Below are 27207 nucleotides of genomic sequence, written 5' to 3'. Positions count from 1 at the left end.
GTAAAACAGTATCTTATTGTAATTTTCTTCACATTTTTAAAATTACTAGTTATATTTCCCCTTTTGTTTTTCCTCTCCTATCAACAACTCGTTCATGTCCTTTGCCTTTTTCTCCATTTTTCATTCACGTTAATGAAATTGTTTTGTTTTGTAAAGTTACCACTGAAGCAGCAATAAAACACTCACTTGAGTTCATTTTATTGAATTGACTTAAATATTTTATTCTGAAGACTATAGTTTAATAGGAAAAATTTAAAGCATACATGTTTAAAGATCATTTTGTAGTGACATTATAGGAAATAGATTCCTCCAAATAACATGATTAGTTTTGTAGTGCTACTAGTGGAATGCCTTCTGCAGAAACGTGGTTTTGCCTTGATATCTGAGCACATTACCCTTACATCAAAAAAGAAAAAAGGATAATAAAAAGCACAACTTTGATTAGTTTAAATTTTAGTAGACCACATCTGATTTGTTGAAGAGCAAGTTCTTTTATTTACCTCTTCAAGGAAGTGTTTATTTTTTTCACCTCTTTCTGTGCATCTTTATCCTATAAAGAAAATACAAATACACAAAAAGATTTCACACATTCAACCTCATACTCTAGGTACTTTGAAGTAGACTTTTGTTGAATGAGGGAATACTCTTTTAAAGACCATTACAAAGAAACTGTGCATTTCTTAGGACCAGGCATGAGTCAGATCTCTGAAAATATAAGTGATGTGGGGAGTGATTTCCAGGCTCTTCCTCCAGCTGGTCTGGAGTGGTGGATACAGGAAGGTGAGCCCCTTCTATAGAAGCTGACACACTGGATCCACCAGCGTGTTAATGATAACATTGTTTTCTTCTTCAGCTGTAACGTGTGGAAGAGGTCCTGGCCCTAGCAGCAGAATTTGAAGAAATCTGAGATTCCTCTGTAAGATCCAGACAAGATTCCACTACAAGATCCAAACTACCTACTTTATCAGGTAGTTTATATTTAAGATTAAAAATCATGTAATATGTTTTATAGGACTCCACATGTGTTATTTCCTTAAAACAAGTGTGGAAGTTAGGAAGAGTAGAAACAAATTCAGATGGTAAGGTACTCCTATGCGCTTTTGTGTTTAACAGACACTGAGCATCGATCAGAAAGGATTTAAGGAATGTTAACACATTTAAAATAAACAGATGAGGAAAACTGGACAAGGTAGATTTTGGAAGTAGCTGTTAGCCAGATTTTTTTAAAAACTGGAAGTTCTTTAATAGGTTTAATCATAAACATTAACACACTGATTCTACTGTAGTGTCTGATCAACTAGGAGTATACCTTCTATCAAATCAATATTTTTGAAGGTTGTAAGAAAATATGGTTAATGAATCTATGATAGTGATGCATTATTTAAAAGAACTTATAAAAAGCCATAATTCATGTTTATCTTTGTAATCCTAGGGCCAGCTCAGTGCCTGGTACCTAGAAGACCCTAAATAAATGCCTGTTAAACAAGTGGTTAGACACCGGAGCTCAGTAACAATTTCCCAAATCTAGGAACCAATTTCTTATGTAGATGAGAGACTTATTTCAACTAGATGCCTGAAGAAATGAATATGCTTAAACTACAATAAAAGATTTAAAATTAAGATCATGGCTTAGCAATATTTGCCCTCAGGCACCACAAAGAATTCCTTCAACTCCCACCCAATCCAACTGCCAACACACACACACACACACACACACACACACACACACACACACACCCCTCCCACTTTACCTCCTTCCCAGGGTTTCCACCTAAGTCTTTAATTAATTTATTTTTAATGGATAGAGGACACTGGCAGTGCCTTTTAGCTTAAGAAACCCCCCACCAACTAAAAGCAGCACCTCCAGTCATGCTTTCCTCTGTCACTGCCCCAAATGTACCCCCTTCAGATCATGAATCCTCTTCAGTGCTCACCCCAAAACTGCTCTTCTCTAGTCTCTCTTCCCTGACTCAACCTCACACTCCTCCCCTTTTTCCCAGACAGAGCTCCCTGGAACCCCTGTTAGAAGGCTTGTTTTGAAGTCATTTCTGCATAACCAGCAATGTATTTGCTAAAAGAATATTTCTGAGGGGCTCGGGAAGAGGATGAGGGAGTGGTTAGAGCCAGTGGTACAGGATAATTGCTCTCGACCATTTCTTATAGCTGTTAACAAACTCCTGGTCACTCTCCTTTTACTTTTATTTTTTATGACTTTGGTGCCTTGGTCTCCACACCGAGTTCTGCCACCACTGTTGGAGACTTCACTGTTCCCACGGCCCGTGTATCCCAGCCTTTTAGAAGGGTGTCTCCTCATCTTCCCCACCACCCCTGCGAGTGCACCCTGGGCTGTGTCAGACCTAAAACTGCTCCACCTCTGAAATAGGCAGCCTGTTCTCTGAACACTGCCTATCCTTTGGGGTCATTTATCCAATTACGCTTAATACATCAAATTTTCAACCTTCAATAGGTTCATGGAGCGATTTCATCCTTCTTGTTCTCTATCAGCTTTTTCCTGCCTTGACTTATTTTCTACCCACCTTAGATTCCACACCCTCCTACTCTCACTCAAAGACTAAAACCCTTTCCCCCCTGGGGCACTTACCCTGGTTCACTACAAACCCCATCGATTCCTCTATCTAGCCTGTGACAAAAGGACAGGACCTTAATGTGCTTTGGATCCCACCGTCTCTGACTTCCTGGTGACCTAATTTTATCAGTTATCTCCCCCCTCTCTAGTCTTTCTTGAACCCTTCCTTCTTTGCTGGCTCTTTCTCATTACTATTTAAATATGCTCCTAGATTTTCCATCCAAAACAAAACTATTTCTCAATTCAAGCACTGCTTTAACTTCTACCTTACATCTCTCCTCTCTTTCCCATCAAATTATTGGAGCAGTGTCTGCACGTACTGACTGGATTTTCTCACCTCTAGTGCTCTGCGCTCTGTTGCCTCCTATACTGTTCCACTGAAACAGTCTGGGTTAAGATCACCAATGACATAGGCATCATTAACTTCATCTGCTCATTACAGTCTTGACTCCCCTAGAGTGTCTGACAGAGTTGACCACTTCTGCCGTCCCTTGGATTCTGGAGTCCTGTCATCTTTGGCCACTTCCTTCAATCTCATTTGTAGGTTTCTTTCCCTCCCATTACACTGGAGTTTCTCACGGTTGATCCTTTGCCCTCTGCTTTTCACACACTATATAACCTCTCTGGATGATCTCTGCCATACTTGTGGTTTCAGACATTTATATGCCAAATATTCAATCACTTAATGGATCTGAAAATCTCACAAACACAAACTCCAAATGTCCAAAACTGAACTCTCCTTGTCTACCAAATCTGGTTCTCCAATATTCCCTGTGTCCATAAAGGGTACAGCCACCTGCCCTGGTCAGGTTCCCATGCCAGAAACCGAGATGTCATTCTTGAGTCCTCCATCTTCCATATCCAAGTCCTGTAGACAATACTACCTACAAATCTGTTGAATCAGTCCTCATCTCTTCACTCCTCGCTGCCATCATCTTGGTCCAGGTCATCACCTCATGTTTGTGTCATTGCAGAAGTTATCTAAATTGTATTCCAACTTCCAATTTTGCTCTCCTCCCATCCAAGTCAATCTCCACATGGTAGCTATTGTGTCCTTCTAAAAATCTCATTGTTTTACTTGCTGCTTAAGACCCTCTAATGGTTTTCTCTTGCTTTTAAGAAAAAGGTATACAAGGCTCTCATCTCTTCTCTCTCTCAAGAACTCAACATTTCAGCAATATTGTACACTTGATACAGTGCTTTTTCACATATTTCTCAACTCCAAACCTTTGTATTTATCTTTCTATTTCTATTTAATAAAATATGGTGTGTATACCACCCGCCTCAGTATCACCTGGGATATCTGAATCACTTATAAACTGTGCTTGTTTGTCCATGTTTCCATTCACCCTTGCCATGTGGGTACATATTTAAACACAAATAGAATAATTAGAACACATGTTTTGTATTCTACGCTTTTTCCGTTACATTAAAAGGTATTTTCCGATTAAACAAAGTCCTTGTAAATACGTTTAGAGCTGCGTACAAAACTGAAACTGATCAGCTGATCAACAGCGATGCAGTAAAGGAAAATGCCTCAATTACTCACCATAATGTTTCATGAATTTTTTTTTTTTTTTTTTTTTTTTTTGCGATACGCAGGCCTCTTACTGTTGTGGCCTCTCCCGTTGCGGAGCACAGGCTCCAGATGCGCAGGCTCAGCGGCCATGGCTCACGGGCCCAGCCGCTCCGCAGCGTGTGGGATCCTCCCGGACCAGGGCACGAACCCGTGTCCCCTGCATCGGCAGGCAGACTCTCAACCACTGCGCAACCAGGGAAGCCCTCATGATTTTTTTAAAGGCAAATACCCATGTATTAGATTTTTCATCAACAACTCTTATTAATCTACTGAAGAGGGGTTATCACATTGTTTATTACATCTCACCAAAATCTGCATTCAACTTTTCTAAGGATGCATCACAGTTCTACATCTTTACATGGTATTATTTTCAGTAATATGTCATTTGGCAGAAGTCTAATTATATGTTGAATTGTGTACTAAAGGGTTCTTCTTGATAGAGTATTTTTTTCCCCTGAGTATGAATTTTCTTATATAAAATCCAGATGAAGGCATTTCTACATTGACTTGAGACTTAAGGAACTCCCAAGTGTGAGAACTTTAAGGCTGACTAAGGTGAGATCATTTCATTCATGACACTGAGAGTGTCTGATACAGTAAAAGTCCTCACGTGCCCTGGAGTGCTGCTCTATGAGTAATGGGTTTCCCATGTTTATTTCATTGAATTGCTTCTCCAGCATGAATTGTCTGGTATTTCCCAAATGGTTTCCTCCTCCTGGTAAAGACTTGCTGTGTCCCTTCCTGTTTGAGTTTTCTGTGCAGACCAAGGCCTGAGAGATGGCTGAAGACTGCAGCATTTCTCCCCTGCGTGAACTCTCTGGTGTCTATAAAGGTTAGAGCTGGGACTGAAGGTTCCTCCAAATTCATTACGTCTCTAGGGTTCCTCTCCAGTGTATGCTGTTTCATGGCTAAGGTTAGAGCATCAACTAAAGGCTTTACCACATAGATGATATTCTTATGGCTTCTCTGCAGTGTGATTCACTTGTGTCATTTGAAGGATGAATTATTACTGGAGGCATTTTCATAATGATTGCAAAGGGTTTGTCTCTGGTGTGAACAAAAGGTAGCTCTCTGGCTAAAGTGTTTCCCACATTCGTTACATTTACGGGGCTTCTCTCCAGTGTGAGTTAACACTTGTTCAGTCAATGTGGAGCTGTGAGTGAATATTTCCCCATTCTCACTATATTCAGAGAACTCCTCTCCAGTGTGAAATCTCTGCTACTGAGGAGATGAGAGGCTGTTAAAGGTCTGTCCACATCCATTCATCTATTCATTCCGCTACATATGAATTTTATGCTCATTCCTTCATTGATAACCTCTAGTTAAAGTCTTTGCCCCCCTGGTTACTTTCACAGGGTGTGTGACTCTCCTGCAGGTACAGAAGTTTTCTCCTTTGCAGCATGTCCACTGTACAGTTATCTGAGTAATTTTGAGGCCTTCATTATGTTTCAATCACTTGATGTTTGACCATATTTATGCAAATGTCCTCTTGTAAGAACCCAGACTATGGTTGTGAGCTCAGGTTACTCCTTTCTTCCCCAGATTCAAACTACCCAAACCTTTCTGCTGAGACAGCACACTTTCACCTCAAACTGAAGTCATGAGATCGTTCTGCATTCCTCAGTTACCCCACTTGCGGATCAGTTCTAATGTAGAGAAACAGACCTCACCCTCACGAACTTACCGTGACATTAGATGGCTCCTTCCTGCAGATATTCTGCAGGGAAGTTATGTCCTAGTTTTTAAGACTTTCCAGCCTAGATGCTGGCCTTGGGGAAATCTTCTCCCTCCCCCACCTCAGCTCTTCCCCTTGAACCAACTGGGAAGTCACATCTGATTTCAGAGCTCACACCCAAGGGAGAGCCAATGACTGGTGTTTTCTAGCATCATGTCTCTGCACGGCTTCCCCTGAGATGGGTCCAGCAGGCCCATTCTTTCTGAGTAAAGTCCACAGCCATGTCCTCAAAGGTCATCACTTCCTGTGGCTGCAATGCCAAGAACCCAGCTACCACCTGCCTTCCTCTGTTTTCTTACTCAGGGACAGCCTGAGCACTAAGCCGGCAGAGCAGAACTCAACGGACAGAAACCTGAGTGAGTCACATTGATAGTGAGGTTGCTGTCATCACGCTCTGCAGCGCAGAGCTTCTCTCTCTCTAGAAGAAGGACAGGAATCCATATTTTTAACAAGCCCCCCATACCCAAGAAAGTCTTAAAGATTTAAACCATTGGGTTTAAATTCTAATTTCCTTAGAATCTCAGGTTACCTATCAAAACCTCAGGAAGGCCTTTCTTAGCCCCCGGTCCAGGTTGCAGTCCCAGTTTTATTTTCTCATAAATCTCTGTGATTTTATTTCCATTATACTCATCACACTTTATTGCTATTACTTGTTCAGTGCCTGCCTTTTCCCCTAGACTACAGAATTCATGGCGGCAAGGACAGGATCTGTTTTTCTTCTCACTGTATCCCAAGCCTCTGGCAGAGCATCACCATATTTGCAAGATAAATGAATACAGGTAATTTTTTTCACTCACTCAAACACACATTCAAAAACATAGATTTATTTGATCTGAAAGAGTCAGAAAATATTATGTTTTGATTAAATACATCAATGCTCTATGCTACAGAGATAAATAAGAGAGAGACTCATTTATATTAAATCATTATGCTCTAAGCATTTGGGTAATGATTTATCAAACATCAACTTTACTAGACTGCATACTGATTAAAAATAACTGATCCCAAACTGATTCTACATCATCAGTTATTTTAAGAAAATTAATTACAAGGAAGGCTAAGAAATTTCTTTAAGGTATTTTTAAGATCAACTTAAAGTATACAGCTAAGGCCATTACATACTGAGAAAGCTTAAGAAATAATATATTTCGAATGCAGATGAATAGAAGGTAGGAGACAAAAGAGTAGAAACAGGAGGGTGTAAACAGAGTAACATTGCCTGCCTAGAATTCACGAAATGTCTGTTCAGACAGTGGGAAAGTCCACTCTGTCCACTCTGAAATGGCTTTATTAATTGTTTTTTAATGTATAGGAAGAATTAATTCTCCAGGCATGGAGAACACAGATGAGTTAATGCATAAGATATACATTTAAACCAGAAAGAAATAGGCAAATATGAATTTCTAACAAATGAGACCCTGGACAACACTGCTGGATTTTGGTAAGTGATCCAGCCACCCCTCTGAGTTGTAGCATCCCTAGAACAGGAAGACAGGTGAAGAGTTGTGGACTAACTATACTTTCTAAACTTACCTGAAAACACGATGTCTTAATTAAGGTAATCAAATATGAGGTCTTAATTAAGATAGAACATTTAAAGTAGAATTAGGATTTGAGGAAATTCCTTGGTGGTCTGGTGGTCAGGACTTGGCATTCTCACTGCCAGGGCCCTGGGTTCGATCCCTGGTTGGGGAACTAAGAACCCACAAGCTGTGTGGTGCAGCCAAAAAAAAAAAAAAAAATTAGGATTTTATTATTAAGAGTGGTTACTAAGGAGAGTGATGATTCTCAGTCTATAGAACAGGTTGGAAATGCAGCCCAGGACTTAAACTACAGGTGATTTCAAAGACAACTACACCACTTGCTAAATATAAAGAAGTTCTTTACTTTCTGCCCTCCCAGAGGCATCTTCTCCCTGTGGTCGTTTCTGATACATTGTATTTACTGTCCAATAAGAGTTTGTTTGCCTTAGAAGAGTGATTAATGTCACTTCAAAATATTATTAACAATTTTAAAAGTATTTTTCTTTACCGGATTAGCACATCCCTCATTGTAGCACAACATATCACACAATGCTTTTTATATTTGTGCTTTCTCAGTGTGCTCTGAGTCAATAACTTGGACTCTTCCTCCAGGCAAACAATTTTCAGGCTGCCAGCGTTGTTGTTATTTCACTCAGTGATCATTCTCACACTGCCTTAGACACAGGACTCCCTTTAATTTGAAAAGAAGAAATGTTTCTCAGGAGCTGACATTACCTATCTAGGGTCAAGAAAAGTCCACATGAATAATAAAATACTGTAATTTCAGATTCTGAAACTGTAAAGTGGCTTATGTGCATGAATCTGGGCTCTAGAGGCCCAAGGGCTGACATTCCCGATATTAAGTGCAGTATGATGAGCTCCAAGCTCCTTGTTAAGGACAGAAGTCACGTTCACAAATGACTGCGATGCCAGGAAGAGGGTACGAGTGCCACAGAAAGAAGCACAAATGTTATGCAAGTTCACAGGAGGGAGAGAAAACCGATGGCTGGGCTGCCTTCGCTGTAATGAGTGCCAATGCTAGATATTTTGGAAATAAACAAGTGGGTCAGCAAAATCACTAATGGGATATACTTCAACCTGGAAAACCTTTACAGAGAGAGTGGGTACTATAGATAACTTGCCTCATTCGATTTTCTAACTGAAAAAGAAATTGAGATATTCCCGACAGTACATTCACCACTTGAAAAAAAACTGCTAGGAATACAAATCACTGGAAAAAATAAGTAATGCGGGAAATATTTGCTAAGGCTGTTGTGCTTATTACATAAATAGTTCCACACTGCTCAGCTTTCTTAGGTACATTTATTACCGGTTCTATTTATTATTACTATTAGCACTTTTATTAAGTCTTCCTACCAGTACTTACTGAGTCCTTGTTATACGCCAGGCAGTACATTTGGCACTAGGAAGAGAGTGATGAATGAAACACACCTGGTTGCTACTTTCATGAACCAACCACACAAATAACTATATAATCACAACTGTGCTAAATGGCATGAAGGAAAAGTATGAGGTACTTTCTTGCCTGGGAGTGTCAAGGAAATCTTTCCTGAAGAAATGACATTGATGGTGAGGCTTGAAGGATGAGTAGGAATAAAGCTGGTGAAGGGAATGGAGGGTTTGTAGGGGAATGTTTCCAAAAGGAGGAACACTGTGCCCCAAGGGCGCAAGGCGGGAAAGAACACAGTGTAGAGGAGGGGAGAGAGGGGAACATATGAAGCTTAAGAGATTGGGAGGAGCTAGATCAGAGCCCTGACAGGCATGCTAAAAATTTTGAACTTCATCCTAAAAGCAAAAGGTTTTCAAGCAGGGAGGTGACATGCGAAGGTTATGTTTAATCTGTGGCTTTGGCTGATATTGGGAGCCAAGAATGACTGGGCAGGGGGCAAGGAGCTGTGAGACCATGATCGTCTCATGGTCTCAGGCTCTCATGATCGTAGCTCAGGTGAAAGAGGGTGGTGCCCTGCTTGGAGTGGTGGGTGGAGAGAGAGAGACAGAGAGAGAGAGAGAGAGAGAGAGAGAGAGCGAGCGCGAGCAGTTGGATGTCGCAAGGCATGTTTTAGAAGAACTACGAGAGAGCTTCCTTGGTGGTGCAGTGGTTAAGAATCTTCCTGCCAATGTAGGGGACACAGGTTCGAGCCCTGGTCCGCGAAGATCCCTCATGCCACGGAGCAACTAAGCCCGTGCACCACAACTACTGAGCCTGTGCTCTAGAGCCCCTGAGCCACAATTACTGAGCCCGCATGCTGCAACTACTGAAGCCTGCACGCCTAGAGCCGGTGCTCCGCAAAAAGAGAAGCCACTGCGATGAGAAGCGCGTGCACCACAACAAAGAGTAGCCCCCCGCTCGCTGCAACTAGACAAAACCCACACGCAGCAACGAAGACCCAACACAGCCAAAAATAAGTAAATTTAAATAAATAAATTTAAAAAAAAAAAAGAAAGAAGAACTACGACAACTTGGTGTCTGGGTAGACATCTGGGTTTGGGGGCTGAGGGATAAGGATGTGTCAAGGATCATTCCCAGCTTTTCTAACTGGGTGGGTGGAGGTGCTATTTACTAAGAGGGGCAGATGAAGGAAGAGCAGATGCAAAGGCCTGATGACTAGTTGAGTGTGAGATGTCTATGAGTCATCCAAGCAGAGATGTCAAGCAGGCTGTTGGATAATCAGGTCCAGACTCAGAGGAGAGGTCTAGAGACGCAAATTTGAGGACCCCTGGCAGGTACGTAGTATTTGAAGCCATGGAGGATAGGTTTGGCAGGTAGGGAGAAGGAAAGGGGAGAGAAGACTTAGGGACCAAGGATCAAACCCTGAAGCTGGTCAATATTAGACCGCCTGTGAGAGCGCTGAATGTCATGCATAAACATCTGCATATCAAACCAGGTACCTCACTATCATATTGTATTTTAATCTCCTATTCTAGTAAGAATGCATAGACACTCAGTTTAAAAGGACTGCATGTAACCCAAATTGGCATCGTTCAGGAGAGATGTAAAAGACAGTAGGGTCCCAACCACTAACACGGAGCAAGCAACGCGAGGGACAAAATCTGTTTCCTGCTGAAAAAGTTACACAAACTGTCGTTTAGATAAAGAGTGCTGTTTCGTATTTCCTATTCACCAAGGGAGCCAACCAGGGATTAGAGTTAGAAGGATAATGAACCCCGTAGGAAATCCCAAACACAGAAGCAGGCCAGGCCCTTGCGCAGGTGGCTGCTGCTGAGCCCTGTATACAGACACAGGCATCCCTGAACCTGGAAGGTCCTGCGCAGGTCTTGTTTCACTTCCCCTTTCCAGACTTATTTCCCATGACTGCCCTGAATAGTCCTTCCACTCCAGGCAAACAAACCTTTGCTTCTCCACCTCTGTGTTTCTGTTCACCGCCCGTGACGTGCTTCGCCCACACCTCCACATTATATAAGTCTTTCCAGGTCCACCTCTGATGCTATCTGATCTCTTCCAGGTGGAAATAATTTCCCCCTTTTCAATATGTCCATAACCAATGATTGGTACCTCTCTGAGCACTTCATGCTTTCTACCCTGAGCTCCCTTTATTTGGATATATACCTTATGTTCCCTTCTAGGCTACAGGCTCCTAGAGGGCAGTGGGCATGTCTTACGTGTTTATGTTCCAGATCACAACAAACGCTGAAGCCTGTATTGCTGCAACAGCAGAGGAGGAGTACTTATTTCTGAGGTATTTCTATTCAGTTGCGATTCACAGGCTGATAATGTTTATGTGCTATGAGAAGGGAGCAGGAAATATTCATTCATTTCCTTTTGTTCCCGCAATTCCAGTACACAGGAACACAGACTGAATTGTTAATGCTGTGAAACTCCTAAAACTTACAGCACGTCCAGAATTCTGAATTAGCGGGAAAAAGGCAAGAAGCAATGCGACACCTTCTTTTAGGTTAATGGTGTTCAAAGACCAAGAAAATGTTAGTACATATTTTTAGTCCTCTTCACGGCCTTCGACAGCCACAACGTGCTGTGCGCTGGGGACTGACAGTGGCAACTGCACAGAGCCTCTTCCTGCTGTAAGGCGGCAGCCCGTCTAGTTTGTTTGCTGCCTACCCCAGTTTAATCACCAGCTCCCCAGAATCATGCTGCCCTCCATCCTTCCTCGTGGGGCCCTTCCCACTCCCTGCTGTGTAACACCTAACATGCATCACAATGTTTTACCTGCTAGCCCACGATTTGTGTGCTCCTTAAAGATACAAGGGGTCTCCTGGGGAAGGGTTACCTATATCAATTTTTTTGTTTGTTTGTTTGTTGCAGTACGCGGGCCCCTCACTGTTGTGGCCTCTCCCGTTGCGGAGCACAGGCTCCGGACGCACAGGCTCAGCGGCCATGGCTCACGGGCCCAGCCGCTCCACGGCATGTGGGATCTTCCCGGACCAGGGCACGAACCTGCGTCCCCTGCATCGGCAGGTGGACTCTCAACCACTGCGCCACCAGGGAAGCCCCCTATAGCAATTTTTAAAACGTCATAGTACATGTTAAATCCAAGTCAATATGTTTTAGGATAGCAAAAACCTCCAGATGTATCTAAGCCGGTTGTTCATATTTGAGGCTGGAATCGTACTAATAAAATAACGGTGCTCCTTGTCACCGTATGGACTTACCTCTTTGGTAACACAAGGAAGCAACACTGCCATATTACAGAACTTCACAGCAGTATCTGTTTGTTCAAGATCAATATAACACTAGAAATGAAAAAATAATCAATGTGAAGCTTAATCACATTTTTGTGTAATGAAGTCAAAGTGATCTTAAAACTGTGGTCTTCATTACCTTGGCCAAGAACATGTAATTGGACTTAGAAAACCCAGGGTGTAGTTCTTCGACCTGATTTTCAGAGAAAACAGAAAAGAGAATAACAGGGAAATACTAAAACAAGAAGTAAAGTAGATATATTTCAATAAATCACACATTAACCAAATTGCCCTAAGAATTTAGGATGGTTGTGTCACATGTGAATCATTTTATTAGCTCAAGTATCCTTTGGGTAGAAATATAGCTTTTGAGCTTATCCATTAAAATAGAATTATTATTGTGGTCATAAAGTTTACAAAGCAATGAGATACTTTAAGATTTTGTATAACCTTTGTTATACAAAACAAAGGTATAACCATCCTTTGCATAACCATCTTCCTCACTTCCCCTTCTCTATCTTTTGTGTTTTTTTCTTTCAGGGACAAAACAACTGGTGATACACTCTCCCCAGGACAAGTCCCTACAATCTCTTTGGGAAGCACGAGTAGAACGTGACTGACATCACATGGCAAGCATCTTCCACTACATTAATATTTGATTTCTTATGATCTCAACACACTCCATATGAGCTGAATAATAACTGAGGTCCATCACATCAAGTTCTTTCAAAGAAAATGCAGATGCTTAAAATAACTAGTCCAAGTAGCAGACCTCCTTGCAGATTTTAATAAGTGGGTATTATAAAGGTACTTCACCCCTCATCTACTAATGTCTTACGTACCAGTTCCTTTTCTCTATCTCTCGTAAATAAGAATTCTGCCAGGTATATGGTGTTGCTACTAGAGAGCTCTTCTTAGAACCTAAGTCAATCTTTGCATCGGAGCCAGGTTTTGCTGTTGTAAAGGTCTATGCAAGGAAGCTCCCAACCCGACCCGGCCCCCAACACAGAGGGACACAGAACCCAAAAGAAGGATACTTTAAAAAATTTATAAAAATATGCTTGTTTTACAACACACTAACAATCCAGACATTTCCAAAATTAAAAAGTGAAAGTTTCTCGGTTAGAATCTTATTCTCAATTACGATCTCAGCCCCCAGGGGTAACCACTACCAACAGTTTGACAAATGCATCCTACAGACATTTTACCAAGCAGAGTAACCCGCCCCCTCCAAAGGGAACTGAATTTTGAAAAAAAACTTTTTAATGGGACCATTTCCTTCATATTGGTCCAAAACTTTTTCCCCACAACATACCACAGATACATTTTTGTGTTCACATACAAGATCTCCCTCATTGTTTCTAAGAGCTGCATTTCATACTACACATATACCATAATTAAATTAAGCGTTCTCCCTTAGACATTTAGACTTAATTTTTCACTATTACTAATGATGATCAGCGAACATACTTGTTCCTATATGCTTGTGTGCATGTGATTACATGTGTAGGAGAGATTCCCAGAAGTTGAATTGCTGCTGAGTCAAAGGGTACATACATTTTAAGGATGGATACTAATGGAGGGGAAAGCAAGACCCAGGGTGCTGAGGAGGTTCCAGCACCTTACAGGAGCACATCCCTTGTAAAGGCCATTTACTCTCTACAGAACCCCAAAGAGAAGGGTCCTGGGAGGAAGAGGAGGACAGAATCTCTTGGGTTGGGAAGCCAGACTGGGTGTACCTCTTTCAGACCGAGCAGATGAACAGTGTGTGGATCTGGCCTAGAACCTGCTAGTGAAACAGCAAGGCTGCGGACAGACTGAAGGAAGTCCAGTCCTGGCCAGAGTCTTGAAAGTCCTATAGAGCCATCCATGGTGCTGATGGGTTCTGGTCCTCCCACTTCCTCTCTACTTGTCCGGTTATTTCCATTGTAACTCTCTGAGTTTACTAAGTGCATTTCTCAAGCCACACTAATACAATTTTTGTATATTTACAAAATAAATAAGTCACAGGTATGAAATGTATGGTGTGGGGAATATAGTTAATAATTACGTAATATCTTTGTATGGTGACAGATGGTAACTAGACTTAACGTGGTGATCATTTTGAAACGTATAGAAATATCGAATCACTATGTTGTGCACCAGGAACTAACATAGTGTAGCAAGTCAATTATGCTTCAAAAACAAACAAACAAACTCATAGAAAAAGAGATCAGATTTGTGGTTACCAGAGGTGGGGGTGAGGGTGTTGGGAGGGGAGAGGAATTGGATGAAGGCAGCCAAAAGTTATAACTTCCAGTTATAAGATAGATAGTACTAGGGATGTAATGTGCAACAGGATCAATATAATTAACACTGCTTATGTTATATGAAAGCTAAGACAGTAAATCTTGTGTTCTCATCACAAGGAAAATATTTTTTTTCTATTTCTTTAATTTTGTGTCTACATGAGATGATTGATGTTCACTAAACTTACTGTGATAATCATTTCGTGATGTATGTAAGTCACATCATTACGCTGTACACCTTAAACTTATACAGTGCTGCATGCCAAATTATACTTAAATATAAGTGGAAGAAAAAAAAAAGGACCTAGAGTAAACTTTATTCGATTGTACCTTCTATGTCCAGTAGTTGCCCCAGTTCTGAACAAATCCTATATAGATAACTTGCCCCAACATATGCACACAGCAGCTTCTTATTTCTTTAATGTTGGAGTTTTAATTCTGCATATACACCTTAACACTTATGTCAAATTAACCAGAATGATCATAAATCAGAACGTCTCTTTTTGTACTCATGGTTAAAAAAAAAAAAGTCCAAAGGAACATAGGCAGGTTACTAACAACACCTAAGTCCTAAAACGGAGCAGATCCTGACCTTTGCCAAAGGCCTTAGCTGAGTAACAAGGAAGGTAGTGTTACTCAACAGAATGTTCTGATTAAGGGGCAGTTTCTAGCTATGCTCTTATAACACTATCACAACACCTGGCAGAGAATACTGTACCTGTTTACTTCGTGTTGGTTGTCCAAGTTCCCTGGAGGCTGGAGCTGTGTTGGTCATTTCTGTATTCCCTTCATTTGGACTAGGTATGTGCTTAATAAACATTGCTGAATAAATTAGCTTTGTTTTTAAAACACCTCATAACCTCATGCAGCAGCCCTCTGTCATATCAAGGCACAGAAGACAGCTCTGCAGCTGGTGGAACCACTAAGGAAGACTCAGGGATCATGTGACTGCAAACAGTGAGTGACATCAGGGTAGCCAACATTGCCCCACCTGTCATTTACTACACACACCGATCCAGTGGTTCTTAACCATGCCATGGGCTGCACATGAAGGACCTTGAGAACTTTAAAAACGCTGATCAAGCTTTAAAAACCCTTACCATATGACCCCACAATTCCACTCCTAGGTATTTATCCAAGAAGATTTAAAACATGTCTACACAAAAGCTTGCAAATGAATGTTCACAGAAGCTTTATTCATAACAGCCCCAAGCCGGGAACAATGAAAACATCCACCAGTAGGTAAATGCATGAGCAAACTGTGGTATATCCATATGATAGAACATTACTAGGCAAACAAAAAGAACTACAGATACCCTCAATAGAATGACTGCAGCTCAAAACATTATGCTGAGCAAAAGAAGCCAGACACACACAAAGTACAAACTCGAAGATTCCATTAATACGAAATTTTCGAATAGGCAAAACTAAGCTATAGTGACAGAAAACAGATCAGTGGTTGCCTGGGGCACGAGGCAGGGGTAACTGACAGCAAAGGGGCAAGGACAGCTCTTGAGGGCGACGGAAATGTTCTATATCTTGAAATGGAGATGGATATGCGAGTATATCAATCTGTCAAATTTCACTGAACTACACAGAAAATGGGTAAATTCGATTGTATAGAAACTATACCTTAATATATTCAGAGATTCTGAAATAATTAGTCTGGGTTGTGGCCTGGGCTGGCGTTTTTTAAAGCTCTCCAGATGATTCTAAGGTATAGACAAGGTTAAAAACCACTGACCGAGGGAATCATGCCATAATTTTGGATGAGGTGGGAAGCATGCTATAGCTTGAAAAAATTCCAGCAGGGGATTCACAGATGACTCCTGGTCTAAAACCACCTCCCTAGATGCTTTGAGACTGTGGAGGACCAGATTTCACCTGTTATATGAGCAAACTAATAACAACATTTATTTTCAGTTAGTGCATTTAATGTGCTAGATCCTGGGCCAAGAAAATTACATGCATTATTTTATGTAATTTTCACAAAAACCAGATAAAGTAGGTATTATTATGCATGCCTACTTTACAGATGAAAAATTTATGACTGGGAGAAATAAACATGCCCATGTCACACATATAGGAAAAGGTTCGGGTCTCAAACTGTCTGATTCCAAAGCCAGTGCTCTTGATCTCTACAGGACTGAACTGGATGGCTCTGGGGACTCATTCCTGTGAACCCTCTTTGGAGGCATGGAGTGGGTGCAGAAGTTCTACAGTCTGGGTTCCAATGACGTGACTCCCTATTGGGACCAGGGGGTTGCAGACTCTCTTGGGGTGTGGGATCCAAGGTATGCGCTGCTTCCTTTTCCACTCCTCTCCGTCCTAGATTTCTTAGTTCCTCCACGCCTTAGTCTCCTCATACCCTCAGGTGTTGCAGTAAATAAGGGGAGAAGCATTCCTGATGCCTTCTCGCCCTCTTGACAAACACCATGGAATGCATTTCAGACAATCTAAGTCATAACTAAATGGGGAGGTCGCAAAGATGGTCTGCCAAGGTATTTACATTTTAATGAAGTTAAAACTCTGTGAGCTTTTATTGAGCACTTATGAGTTGCTGGGCATTCTCTAAGCAATTTGCTTGTATTAACTCATTTAATCTTCACAACAACACTATGAAGGGTTGTTCACAACAACTTCACAACAACTATAACCTCCATGTTATTGATTAAATTGAGAGAGAGAGAGATTAAGTACTTGCTCAGTGTTAATCAGCCAGTAAGAAGTAGAACTGGGATTTAACCAGGTGCTCTGGTTCTAGAGTTTGCAATCCTTACCCTACATTATTGTGCCTCTTACTACTTTTATCTGTGTAATACTTCAGGTGCATAAGCACCTTAAGAACTTTCGTGCAGTGTCCTGAAAACCTGACCCTCCAGTTATAACTTTGATACTATGAAAAAATGGGTTTCAAATTCAAATAAATTTTTTGCTAATGAACATAGCACCTTTTATAAATCATTTATCTTAAATGCACCATGATCTCTATTCTTGTAAAATTTAACATGGGAGAACTAATTCTCAATGGTAGAAAAAAGGTGAAGTGATGATAATGCACTCCTATTTTTGACCTGCCATTGTGTGACACTGGAAGAAATTACATTCCTGAGGTCTTGTTTTGTTATAAAACAAAAAAGATCACACTAAATAAAAAATAAGAAACCTACAGCCCTTGTACTTGTATTCCCATACTTTTTTCCATTGGGCTCATGCTTGATTTTAGAATACTTATTTTTTCACTGTTCAGAGAAGTGCAATGCAACATATTTGCCATCTTAGATTATATGATCTCTAAACTCTCTCTCAGTTCTACAAAATCAATCCCTAAAATATAACAAAAAATATTAGCCTGTACAATATGTTGGACAGTTACCAAAATCAGAGCCTGGTTTTGTCTACATTGTTACAAACCTGAAGTAGGCAGGTGGTGAAAGAAAAAAAATCTTAGTATCTATAAGATTCCATAATTGGTTCCAGAGAAAGATGAAGAGATTAGCCCAACAGGAAGTTGGTTAAATGGGTGGATGTATCACACATTACTATTTAGAGTTTTATCAGCATAGCAATTGTACATTTTAAGACAGGAATGAAAATACTGGTTTGGTCTGATGCCCCACAAATGTTCCATAGAACTGTCTGCGATTCATAGAGTGACTTTTTAAATAACTCCCCTTCTTGGAAACTCTTAGTTCTTTAAGATGAAACTGGTTCTATATTAGGATAATGAGGAGTATTTAGGACCAAGTCTAATAATCAGGGCATGAATGCTTTTGCACATATTCACACGACCTGGAAAGCTACACTGGATTTGGCAGTAAGGGCTGCCACACCCAGGACCTAGGGAATAACTATGATCTAAGAAGTAGTTTGGACATGCCAAAATGAGGACTCAATCTGGGCTTACAGTTAGAAATCAACAAATGGAGAAGAGAAAGATTTCCTTGACAGCAAGAGTAGGAGAGCCTGGTGCAGATAGGAGCCAGTTTGACACTGAAATAATGGATAGACAAAATGTACCTTAAGGAAATTTTGCAAAGCTTCTTGTACAGTTGCAGATGGTATTTTCCCAAACAGAGTAGCAGCCATTTTTTTCTCAATCCAGCTCAGTTTTGAGACCTGCAAATATAGAGCAAATCACTCTTAGAAAGTTGTTCACCTTTTGAATGAATAATCTCTCCCCAGTTAGATGAGTGAGATATCACCTTTATGGTATTAATATTTTGCCTTCCTTTTTTCATAATTCTAACAAACTGTGAGCTCTAAAAGCATTGGTTACCAAACCAATTTGAAATACTCATAAGGTTTGTGTCCAATGAGGGAAAAACGGGGTGGGGGTGGGGATTAATGCTGATCCTCTTTGTTCATGTGCTTCTTGATCCTGAGATGACGCATAGTATTTCTTTGCACAGGGTGTAGTAGCTACAAGACCCTACCTTTGCTCTCTTGCCACCTTTTCCATGCTGCCAACCTGACCCAGAATGCAGCATCTCAGAAATGTAAACAGAACGAGGATCCTTAACCCACGAGGAGTGTACAGTGAGGGCCCGGTATAAATATTTATAACTCAGGATAATTTTTTTTAAACCCGATGAACACCAAAATTAAACCTCACATTACCATTTGTTTTTTGCTTTCTTTTTAAATTTTTTCACTTTTCCCAAATATGAATAATAGATATATAACATAAAAGATTAAAAGGATTCAGGGGACTTCCCTGGTGGTACAGTGGTTAAGACTCCACACTTCCAATGCAGGGGGTCCAGCTTTGATTCCTGGTCAGGGAACTAGATCCCACATGCATGCCGCAACTAAGAGTTCTCATGCCACAACTAAGGACCTGGTGAACCACAACTGAGGAGCCCACCTGCCACAGCTAAGGAGTCCAGGTGCTGCACCTAAGGAGCCAGCGAGCCGCAACTAAGGAGCACACGTGCTACAACTAAGAAGCTGGTGAGCCACAACTGAGGAGCCTGAGAGTTGCAACTAAGGAACCTGCTGGCCACAACTAAGACCCAGTGCAACCAAATTAATTAATTAATTAAATATTTTTTAAAAAGATTCAGAAATGAATTCTTAAAAGGGTACTATGCTCTCCCAATGCCATCAAGTGTCTTCCTTCCTAATCCCATCTTCTAGGGGTCTAGGTAGCCATTAACCTCTATTTAAAAAAAATTATTCCATCAATATTTTATAATAACTATACATGGAGTGTAACCTTTAAAAATTGTGAATTACTATCTTGTACACCTGAAACTGACATAATATTGTACATCAACTTTAGCTCAATAAAAAAAGAAAAGAGGTACAAACTACTATATATAACATAAATAAGCTACACGGATACACTGTACAGCACAGGGAACATAGCCAATATTTTATAACTTTCAATGGGGTATAATCTATAAAAACTATGTTCACTACGTTCTACACCTGAAACTAAGATAATATTGTAAGTCAACTATACTTCAAAGAAAATACGATCCCCCCAAATTATTCCCTCGCTTTTCTGTATAATGTTAATTTATTGCTATGCTTATTTTTCTTTTTTTGAACTTGAAAAAAAAGATATGTTGTTTATTTCCTTCTTTGACTTATTGTTTTCACTTAGCATTATAGTTTTAAGATATCATCCAGATTGATGAGAGTAACTGAAGTTCAGTCACTTAAACAACTCTGAGATATTCCAGAGTTGTCTATTTATGTCTTCTGCCCATTTTTTGGATTGGGTTGTTTGTTTTTTTAATATTGAGCTGCATGAGCTGTTTATATATTTTGGAGATTAATCCTTTGTCTGTTGATTCGTTTGCAAATATTTTCTCCCGTTCTGAGGGTTGTATTTTCGTCTTGTTTATGGTTTCCTTTGCTGTGCAAAAGCTTTGAAGTTCCTTTAGGTCCCATTTGTTTACTTTTGTTTTTATTTCCATTACTCTAGGAGGTGGATCAAAAAAGATCTTGCTGTGATTTATGTCAAAGAGTGTTCTTCCTATGTTTTCCTCTAAGAGTTTTATAGTGTCTGGTCTTACATTTAGGTCTCTAATCTATTTTGAGTTTATTTTTGTGTATGGTGTTAGGGAGTGTTCTAATTCCATTCTTTTACATGTAGCTGTCCGGTTTTCTCAGCACCACTTATTGAAGAGACTGTATTTTCTCCATTGTATATCCTTGCCTCCTTTGTCATATATTAGTTGACTGTAGGTGCGTGGGTTTATCTCTGGGCTTTCTATCTTGTTCCATTGATCTATGTTTCTGTTTTTGTGCCAGTACCATATTGTCTTGATTACTGTAGCTTTGTAGTATAGTCTGAAGTCAGGGAGTCTGATTCCTCCAGCTCTGTTTTTTTCCCTCAAGACTGCTTTGGCTCTTCAGGGTCTTTTGCGTCTCCATACAAATTTTAAGATTTTTTGTTCTAGTTCCATAAAAAATGCCATTGGTAATTTGATAGGGATTGCATTGAATCTGTAGATTGCTTTGGGTAGTATAGTCATTTTCACAATATTGATTCTTCCAATCCAAGAACATGGTATATCTCTTCATCTGTTGGTATCATCTTTAATTTCTTTCATCAGTGTCTTAGCTTCTGCATACAGGTCTTTTGTCTCCCTAGGTAGGTTTATTCCTAGGTATTTTATTCTTTTTGTTGCAGTGGTAAATGGGATTGTTTCCTTAATTTCTCTTTCAGATTTTTCATCATTAGTGTATAGGAAGCAAGAGATTTCTGTGCATTAATTTTGCATCCTGCAACTTTACCAAATTCATTGATTAACTCTAGTAGTTTTCTGGTGGCATCTTTACGATTCTCTATGTATAGTATCATGTCATCTGCAAAAGTGACAGTTTTACTTCTTTTCCAATTTGTATTCCTTTTATTTCTTTTTCTTCTCTGATTGTCGTGGCTAGGACTTCCAAAACTATGTTGAATAAGAGTGGTGAGAGTGGACATCCTTGTCTTCTTCCTGATCTTAGAGTAAATGCTTTCAGTTTTTCACCATTGAGAATGATGTTTGCTGTGGGTTTGTCGTATATGGCCTTTATTATGTTGAGGTAGGTTCCCTCTATGCCCACTTTCTGGAGAGTTTTTATCAGAAATGGGTGTTGAATTTTGTCAAAAGCTTTTTCTGCATCTATTGAGATGATCATATGTTTTTTATTCTTCAATTTGCTAATATGGTGTATCACATTGATTGATTTGCATATATTGAAGAATCCTTGCATCTCTGGGATAAATCCCACTTGATCATGGTGTATGATCCTTTTAATGTGTTGTTGGATTCTGTTTGCTAGTATTTCGTTGAGGATTTTTGCATCTATATTCATCAGTGATATTGGTCTGTAATTTTCTTTTTTTGTAGTATCTTTGTCTGGTTTTGGTATCAGGGTGATGGTGGCCTCATAGAATGAGTTTGGGAGTGTTCCTTCCTCCGCAAGTTTTTGGAAGAGTTTGAGAAGGATGGGTGTTAGCTCTTCTCTAAATGTTTGACAGAATTCACCTGTGAGGCCATCTGGTCCTGGACTTTTGTTTGTTGGAAGATTTTTAATCACAGTTTCAATTTCATTACTTGTGATTGGTCTGTTCATATTTTCTATTTCTTCCTTGTTCAGTCTTGGAAGGTTATACCTTTCTGAGAATTTGTCCATTTCTTCCAGGTTGTCCATTTTATTGGTATAGAGTTGCTTGTAGTAGTCTCTCAGGATGCTTTGTATTTCTGCGGTGTCTGTTGTAACTTCTTTTTCATTTCTAATTTTATTGATTTGGGTCCTCTCCCTCTTTTTCTTGATGAGTCTGGCTAATGGTTTATCAATTTTGTTTATCTTCTCAAAGAACCAGCTTTTAGTTTTATTGATCTTTGCTATTGTTTTCTTTGTTTCTATTTCATTTATTTCTGCTCTGATCTTTATGATTTCTTTCGTTCTGCAAACTTTGGATTTTGTTTGTTCTTCTTTCTCTAGTTCCTTTAGGTGTAAGGTTAGATTGTTTATTTGAGATTTTTCTTGTTTCTTGAGGTAGGCTTGTATAGCTCTAAACTTCCCTCTTAGAACTGCTTTTGCAGCATCCCATAGGTTTTGGATCGTCGTGTTTTCAGTCATTTGTCTGTAGGTATTTTTTGATTTCCTCTTTGATTTCTTCAGTGATCGCTTGGTTATTTAGTAACGTATTGTTTAGCCTCCATGTGTTTGTGTTTTTTACGTGTTTTTCCCTGTAATTGATTTCTAATCTCATAGCATTGTGGTCAGAAAAGATGGTTGACATGATTTCAATTTTCTTAAATTTACTGAGGCTTGATTTGTGACCCAAGATGTGATCTATCCTGGAGAATGTTCCGTGTACACTTGAGAAGAGTGTAATCTGCTGTTTTTGTATGGAATGTCCTATAAATATCAATTAAACCTATCTGGTCTATTGTGTCATTTAAAGCTTCTGTTTCCTTATTTATTTTCATTTTGGATGATCTGTCCATTGGTGTAAGTGAGGTGTTAAAGTCCCCCACTATTATTGTGTTACTGTCGATTTCCTCTTTATAGCTGTTAGCAGTTGCCTTATGTATTGAGGTGCTCCTATGTTGGGTGCATATATATTTATAATTATTATATCTTCTTCTTGGATTGATCCCTTGATCATTATGTAGTGTCCTTCCTTGTCTCTTGTAACATTCTTTATTTTAAAGTCTATTTTAGACTGTGTTTCCCACTTAGAGAAGTTCCTGTAGCATTTGTTGTAGAGCTGGTTTGGTGGTGCTGAATTCTCTTAGCTTTTGCTTGTCTGTAAAGCTTTTGATTTCTCCCTTGAATCTGAATGAGATCCTTGCCAGGTAGAGTAATTTTGATTGTAGGTTCTTCCCTTTCATCACTTTAAGTATATCATGCCACTCCCTTCTGGCTTGTAGAGTTTCTGCTGAGAAATCAGCTGTTAACATTATGGGAGTTCCCTTGTATGTTATTTGTTGTTTTTCCCTTGCTGCTTTCAATAATTTTTGTCTTTAATTTTTGCCAATTTGATTACTATGTGTCTCGTCATGTTTCTCCTTGGGTTTATCCTGTATGGGACTCTGTGCTTCCTGGCCTTGGGTGGCTATTTCCTTTCCCATATTAGGGAAGTTTTCGACTATAATCTCTTCAAATATTTTCTCTGGTCCTTTCTCTCTCTCCTCTCCTTCTGGGACCCCTATAGTGCGAATGTTGTTGCGTTTAATGTTGTTCCAGAGATTTCTTAGGCTGCCTTCATTTCTTTTCATTCTTTTTTCTTTATTCTGTTCCGCAGCAGTGAATTCCACCATCCTGTCTTCCAGGTCACTTATCCGTTCTTCTGCCTCAGTTATTCTGTTATTGATTCCTTCTAGTGTAGTTTTCATTTCAGTTATTGCATTGTTCATCTCTGTTTGTTTGTTCTTTAATTCTTCTAGGTCTGTGTTAAACATTTCTTGCATCTTCTCAACCTTTGCCTCCATTCTTTTTCCAGGGTCCTGGATCACCTTCACTATCATTATTCTGAATTATTTTTCTGGAAGGTTGCCTATCTCCACTTCATTTAGTTTGTTTTCTGGGGTTTTATCTTGTTCCTTCATCTGGTACCTAGCCCTCTGCCTTTTTATCTTGTCTATCTTTCTGTGAGTGTAGTTTTTTCTCACAGGCTGCAGGATTGTAGTTCTTCTTGCTTCTGCTGTCTGTCCTCTGGTGGATGAGGCTATCTAAGAGGCTTGTGCAAGTTTCCTGATGGGAGGGACTGCTGGTGGGTAGAGCTGACTGTTTCTCTGGTGGGCAGAGCTCAGTAAAACTTTAATAAGCTTGACTGCTGCTGGGTGGGGCTGGGTTCCCTCCCACTTGGTTGTTTGGCCTGAGGCAACCCAACATTGGAGCCTACCTGGGCTGTTTGGTGGGGCTAATGGCAGACTCTGGGAGGGCTCATGCCAAGGAGTACTTCTCAGAACTTCTGCTGCCAGTGTCCTTGTCCCCACGGTGAGCCACAGCCACCACCACCCCCCCGCCTCTGCAGGAGACCCTCCAACACTAGCAGGTAGGTCTGGTTCAGTCTCCCCTGGGGTCACTGCTCCTTCCCCTGGGTCCTGATGCGCACACTACTTTGTGTGTGTCCTTCAAGAGTGGAGTCTCTGTTTCCCCCAGTCCTGTTGAAGTCCTGCAATCAAATCCCACTAGCCTTCAAAGTCTGATTCTCTAGGAATTCCTCCTCTCATTGCTGGACCCCCAGGTTGGGAAGCCTGACGTGGGGCTCAGAACCTTAACTCCAGTGGGTGGACTTCTGTGGTATAAGTGTTCTCCAGTCTCTGAGTCACCCACCCAGCAGTTATGGGATTTGATTTTACTGTGATTGCGCCCCTCATACATTCTCATTGTGGCTTCTCCTTTGTCTTTGGATGTGGGGTATCTTTTCTGGTGAGTTCCAGTGTCTTCCTGTCGATCATTGTCCAGCAGCTAGTTGTGATTCTGGTGTTCTCACAAGAGGGAGTGAGAGCACGTCCTTCTACTCCGCCATCTTGGTTCAGCCATCCACTCTTTTTTCAGTGGATATTTGGGACTTTTCCATTTTTTGCTCTTAGAAACAAGACTGCTAAAGGCATTCTTGTACATGCCTTCTAAAGCACATTTGCAGGAGTTTCTCTAGGGTAGGCACCATTGTCATATGGTAGACAATCAAATTTCAGAGATAATACCCAATTGTTTCTGAGATGGTTGTGCTGATTTGTGTTCACACAACAATGTAAGAATTCCTGTTGCTCCATATTTTTACATCTCATGCTGATAATTTAAAATTTTATCAAATGAGTAGGTATAAAATGGCATCTTATTTTATTGTCATGTCCTATTATTTCTAATTCAAGATTTATGGTTTTTAAGCTGTTTTGTTTCTGAATTTCTATTACAATTGCATTATGATCAGAAAACCTACAGGATATCAATTCTTTGAAATTTATTAAGACTTGCTTCATGACCTCATATATGGTCAGTTTTGTAAACATTCAACATATGCTTGAAAATGTGTATCCTCTAATGGCTAGATACATATTCTCATCTATTTTATTAGATCAAGGTTATTAAATGTAAGGCTCCAATCAATGTTTTACATATTTTTTACATGCTTTTTTTGTCTTTTGTTCTATTAATTACCAAAAGAAGGAGATAAAAATTCACCACTACGTGGTATCCTTACTTCCCTTCCATGTCTTTTTATCTCTCCTTCATATTTTCTATCTCTTTGTTCCTCTGTGCTGCTTCCAGGCAACATTTTCTGATTTGTCTTAAAGTTTGTTAATTTTCTCTTTAGTGGGGCCTATCTACTACCAAATCTTTCCATTGAGTTTTCTTTTAATGACAAATAATATACTTTTTATATCAAAAATTGTTCCATTGTTTGAAATCTACCTGGTCATTTTTGTAGTCTCATGCTCCTCACCCATTTTTCCCCTAATTCATTTTAGTTTTAAAAACACATTATGTAGGTAGCTGTTTAATATTCTGTATTCCATGTTTCCAAAATCTGAAGTCCTTTCAGATCTACTTCTGTTCTCTTTTTTTGTTTCTTTTGACTGTCATCTATGATGGCTTGTTTCTTTGTATATATTCTATTATTTTTCACTGTGAGCTCAATTCTGCAAGAATGTTCTAAGGCTTGTGTGTGATAGTACAATCCTCCAGGAAAGATTAGTATTACCTTCTACCATTTGTCTATGGCATGAAGATCAGGTTCCATTTGGAATTTAAATTTCCTTCTTGGGCTTTTTAAGCCTAACTATATAGTGTACATTCAAGTTCCAGACTCATGAGGTTGGGTCAATGGTTTTTAAATCTTAGGGAAGTCCCCTACCTTCATGAAGACTCAGATTTAAAACTGGCATAATAAAAACTGCTTACAGGGTTGTTAAAAGGATGAAATGTGATAAGAAATATAAAATATAAAATGCACATCTGACATATATAGCAGGTGTTCAGTAAAAGCAAACCTCCTGCTTCATCCCTAATCCTCTACAAGCCACAATTAAAAAGCTTCCTATTTTGCCTATCCCAATTTTCTCATTCAGAAAGAGCAGTTCTCTTCAGGATAATTTTTTAATGTAGCTGTTATGATATATTTTCACATTCTGTTAACTTTCCATAAACAGGTGTCATTTAACACATTGGGTCTTAGACTCACCAGCTGCCTTTATTTATTTCTATATGTCTTATGTCCCCTTCTAAATAAAGTTTCTTGAAGAAAAGGACAGCAAGCACATAATTTATGAGTAATAAACTCTGATAAAGGAAAAAAGTTCTCCCACAAAACAGAGCAGTGCACCAATACAGGGGGCATGGATACTGGTGGCTGGTCACCATCTGAGAGAAAGCACATTTAAAGGGAGACAGTGTGACTGCCGCAAGGGGAAATGGAAAGGCAGTAAAGAAAAAAATACATGCATTTATAAAATCATATATTGTGTGTAATTCAGTATATAATTATAAAATATATAAATTTATAAACTCAAAATATGTACTGATTTCATCATTTTCTCTATAGTAGGCACTAGGTAAAACAATAAAAGAATAAGTCACTGAAAATAGATCATATAATCAGAATATATTCAAATAAGCTTTACAGATAAAAGCTTTCAACTTACAGTGTAACAGTATCTTCCCTTGAGGTAATACAAAAAGGGTTCTTCAGGTAAAAATTCGATTGCTTTATCTAGATGCTCCTGAAAGAAAATCCAAAAGAAATATCTCCCAAGTTTCAGGTGGTGTTGAGTAGAACTCTGCCTAGTAAATTCAAAGGGACTTTATAATGTTTTGTCTCCCTCCTCAATCTTTATTATTAATACAATTAAGCT

The 27207-nt window shown here is 39.7% G+C and overlaps 1 protein-coding gene across 3 annotated transcripts in view; it reads right to left on the bottom strand.

Moving 5' to 3' along the window:
* Nucleotides 1-227: 227 nt before the first annotated feature.
* RMDN2 (regulator of microtubule dynamics 2) overlaps nt 228-27207 on the bottom strand; it is a 67914-nt gene continuing 40934 nt past the window's right edge. For all 3 annotated transcript variants that reach the window (XM_082672274.1, XM_082672272.1, XM_082672273.1), the window contains exons 7-11: nt 26998-27075; nt 18413-18511; nt 12244-12297; nt 12075-12155; nt 228-550 (exon numbers count right to left, since the gene is read on the bottom strand). In XM_082672274.1, coding sequence (XP_082528400.1) covers nt 497-550; nt 12075-12155; nt 12244-12297; nt 18413-18511; nt 26998-27075 — 366 coding nt within the window. In that variant the 3' untranslated portion in view covers nt 228-496. The remainder of the gene's footprint in view (nt 551-12074; nt 12156-12243; nt 12298-18412; nt 18512-26997; nt 27076-27207) is intronic.

Source organism: Grampus griseus (assembly GCF_964374135.1).
Source record: "Grampus griseus genome assembly, chromosome: 15".
Lineage (NCBI taxonomy): Eukaryota > Metazoa > Chordata > Mammalia > Artiodactyla > Delphinidae > Grampus > Grampus griseus.
The sequence above is the reverse complement of the archived record's forward strand: the minus strand, read 5'-3'. Positions and strand labels throughout refer to the sequence as shown.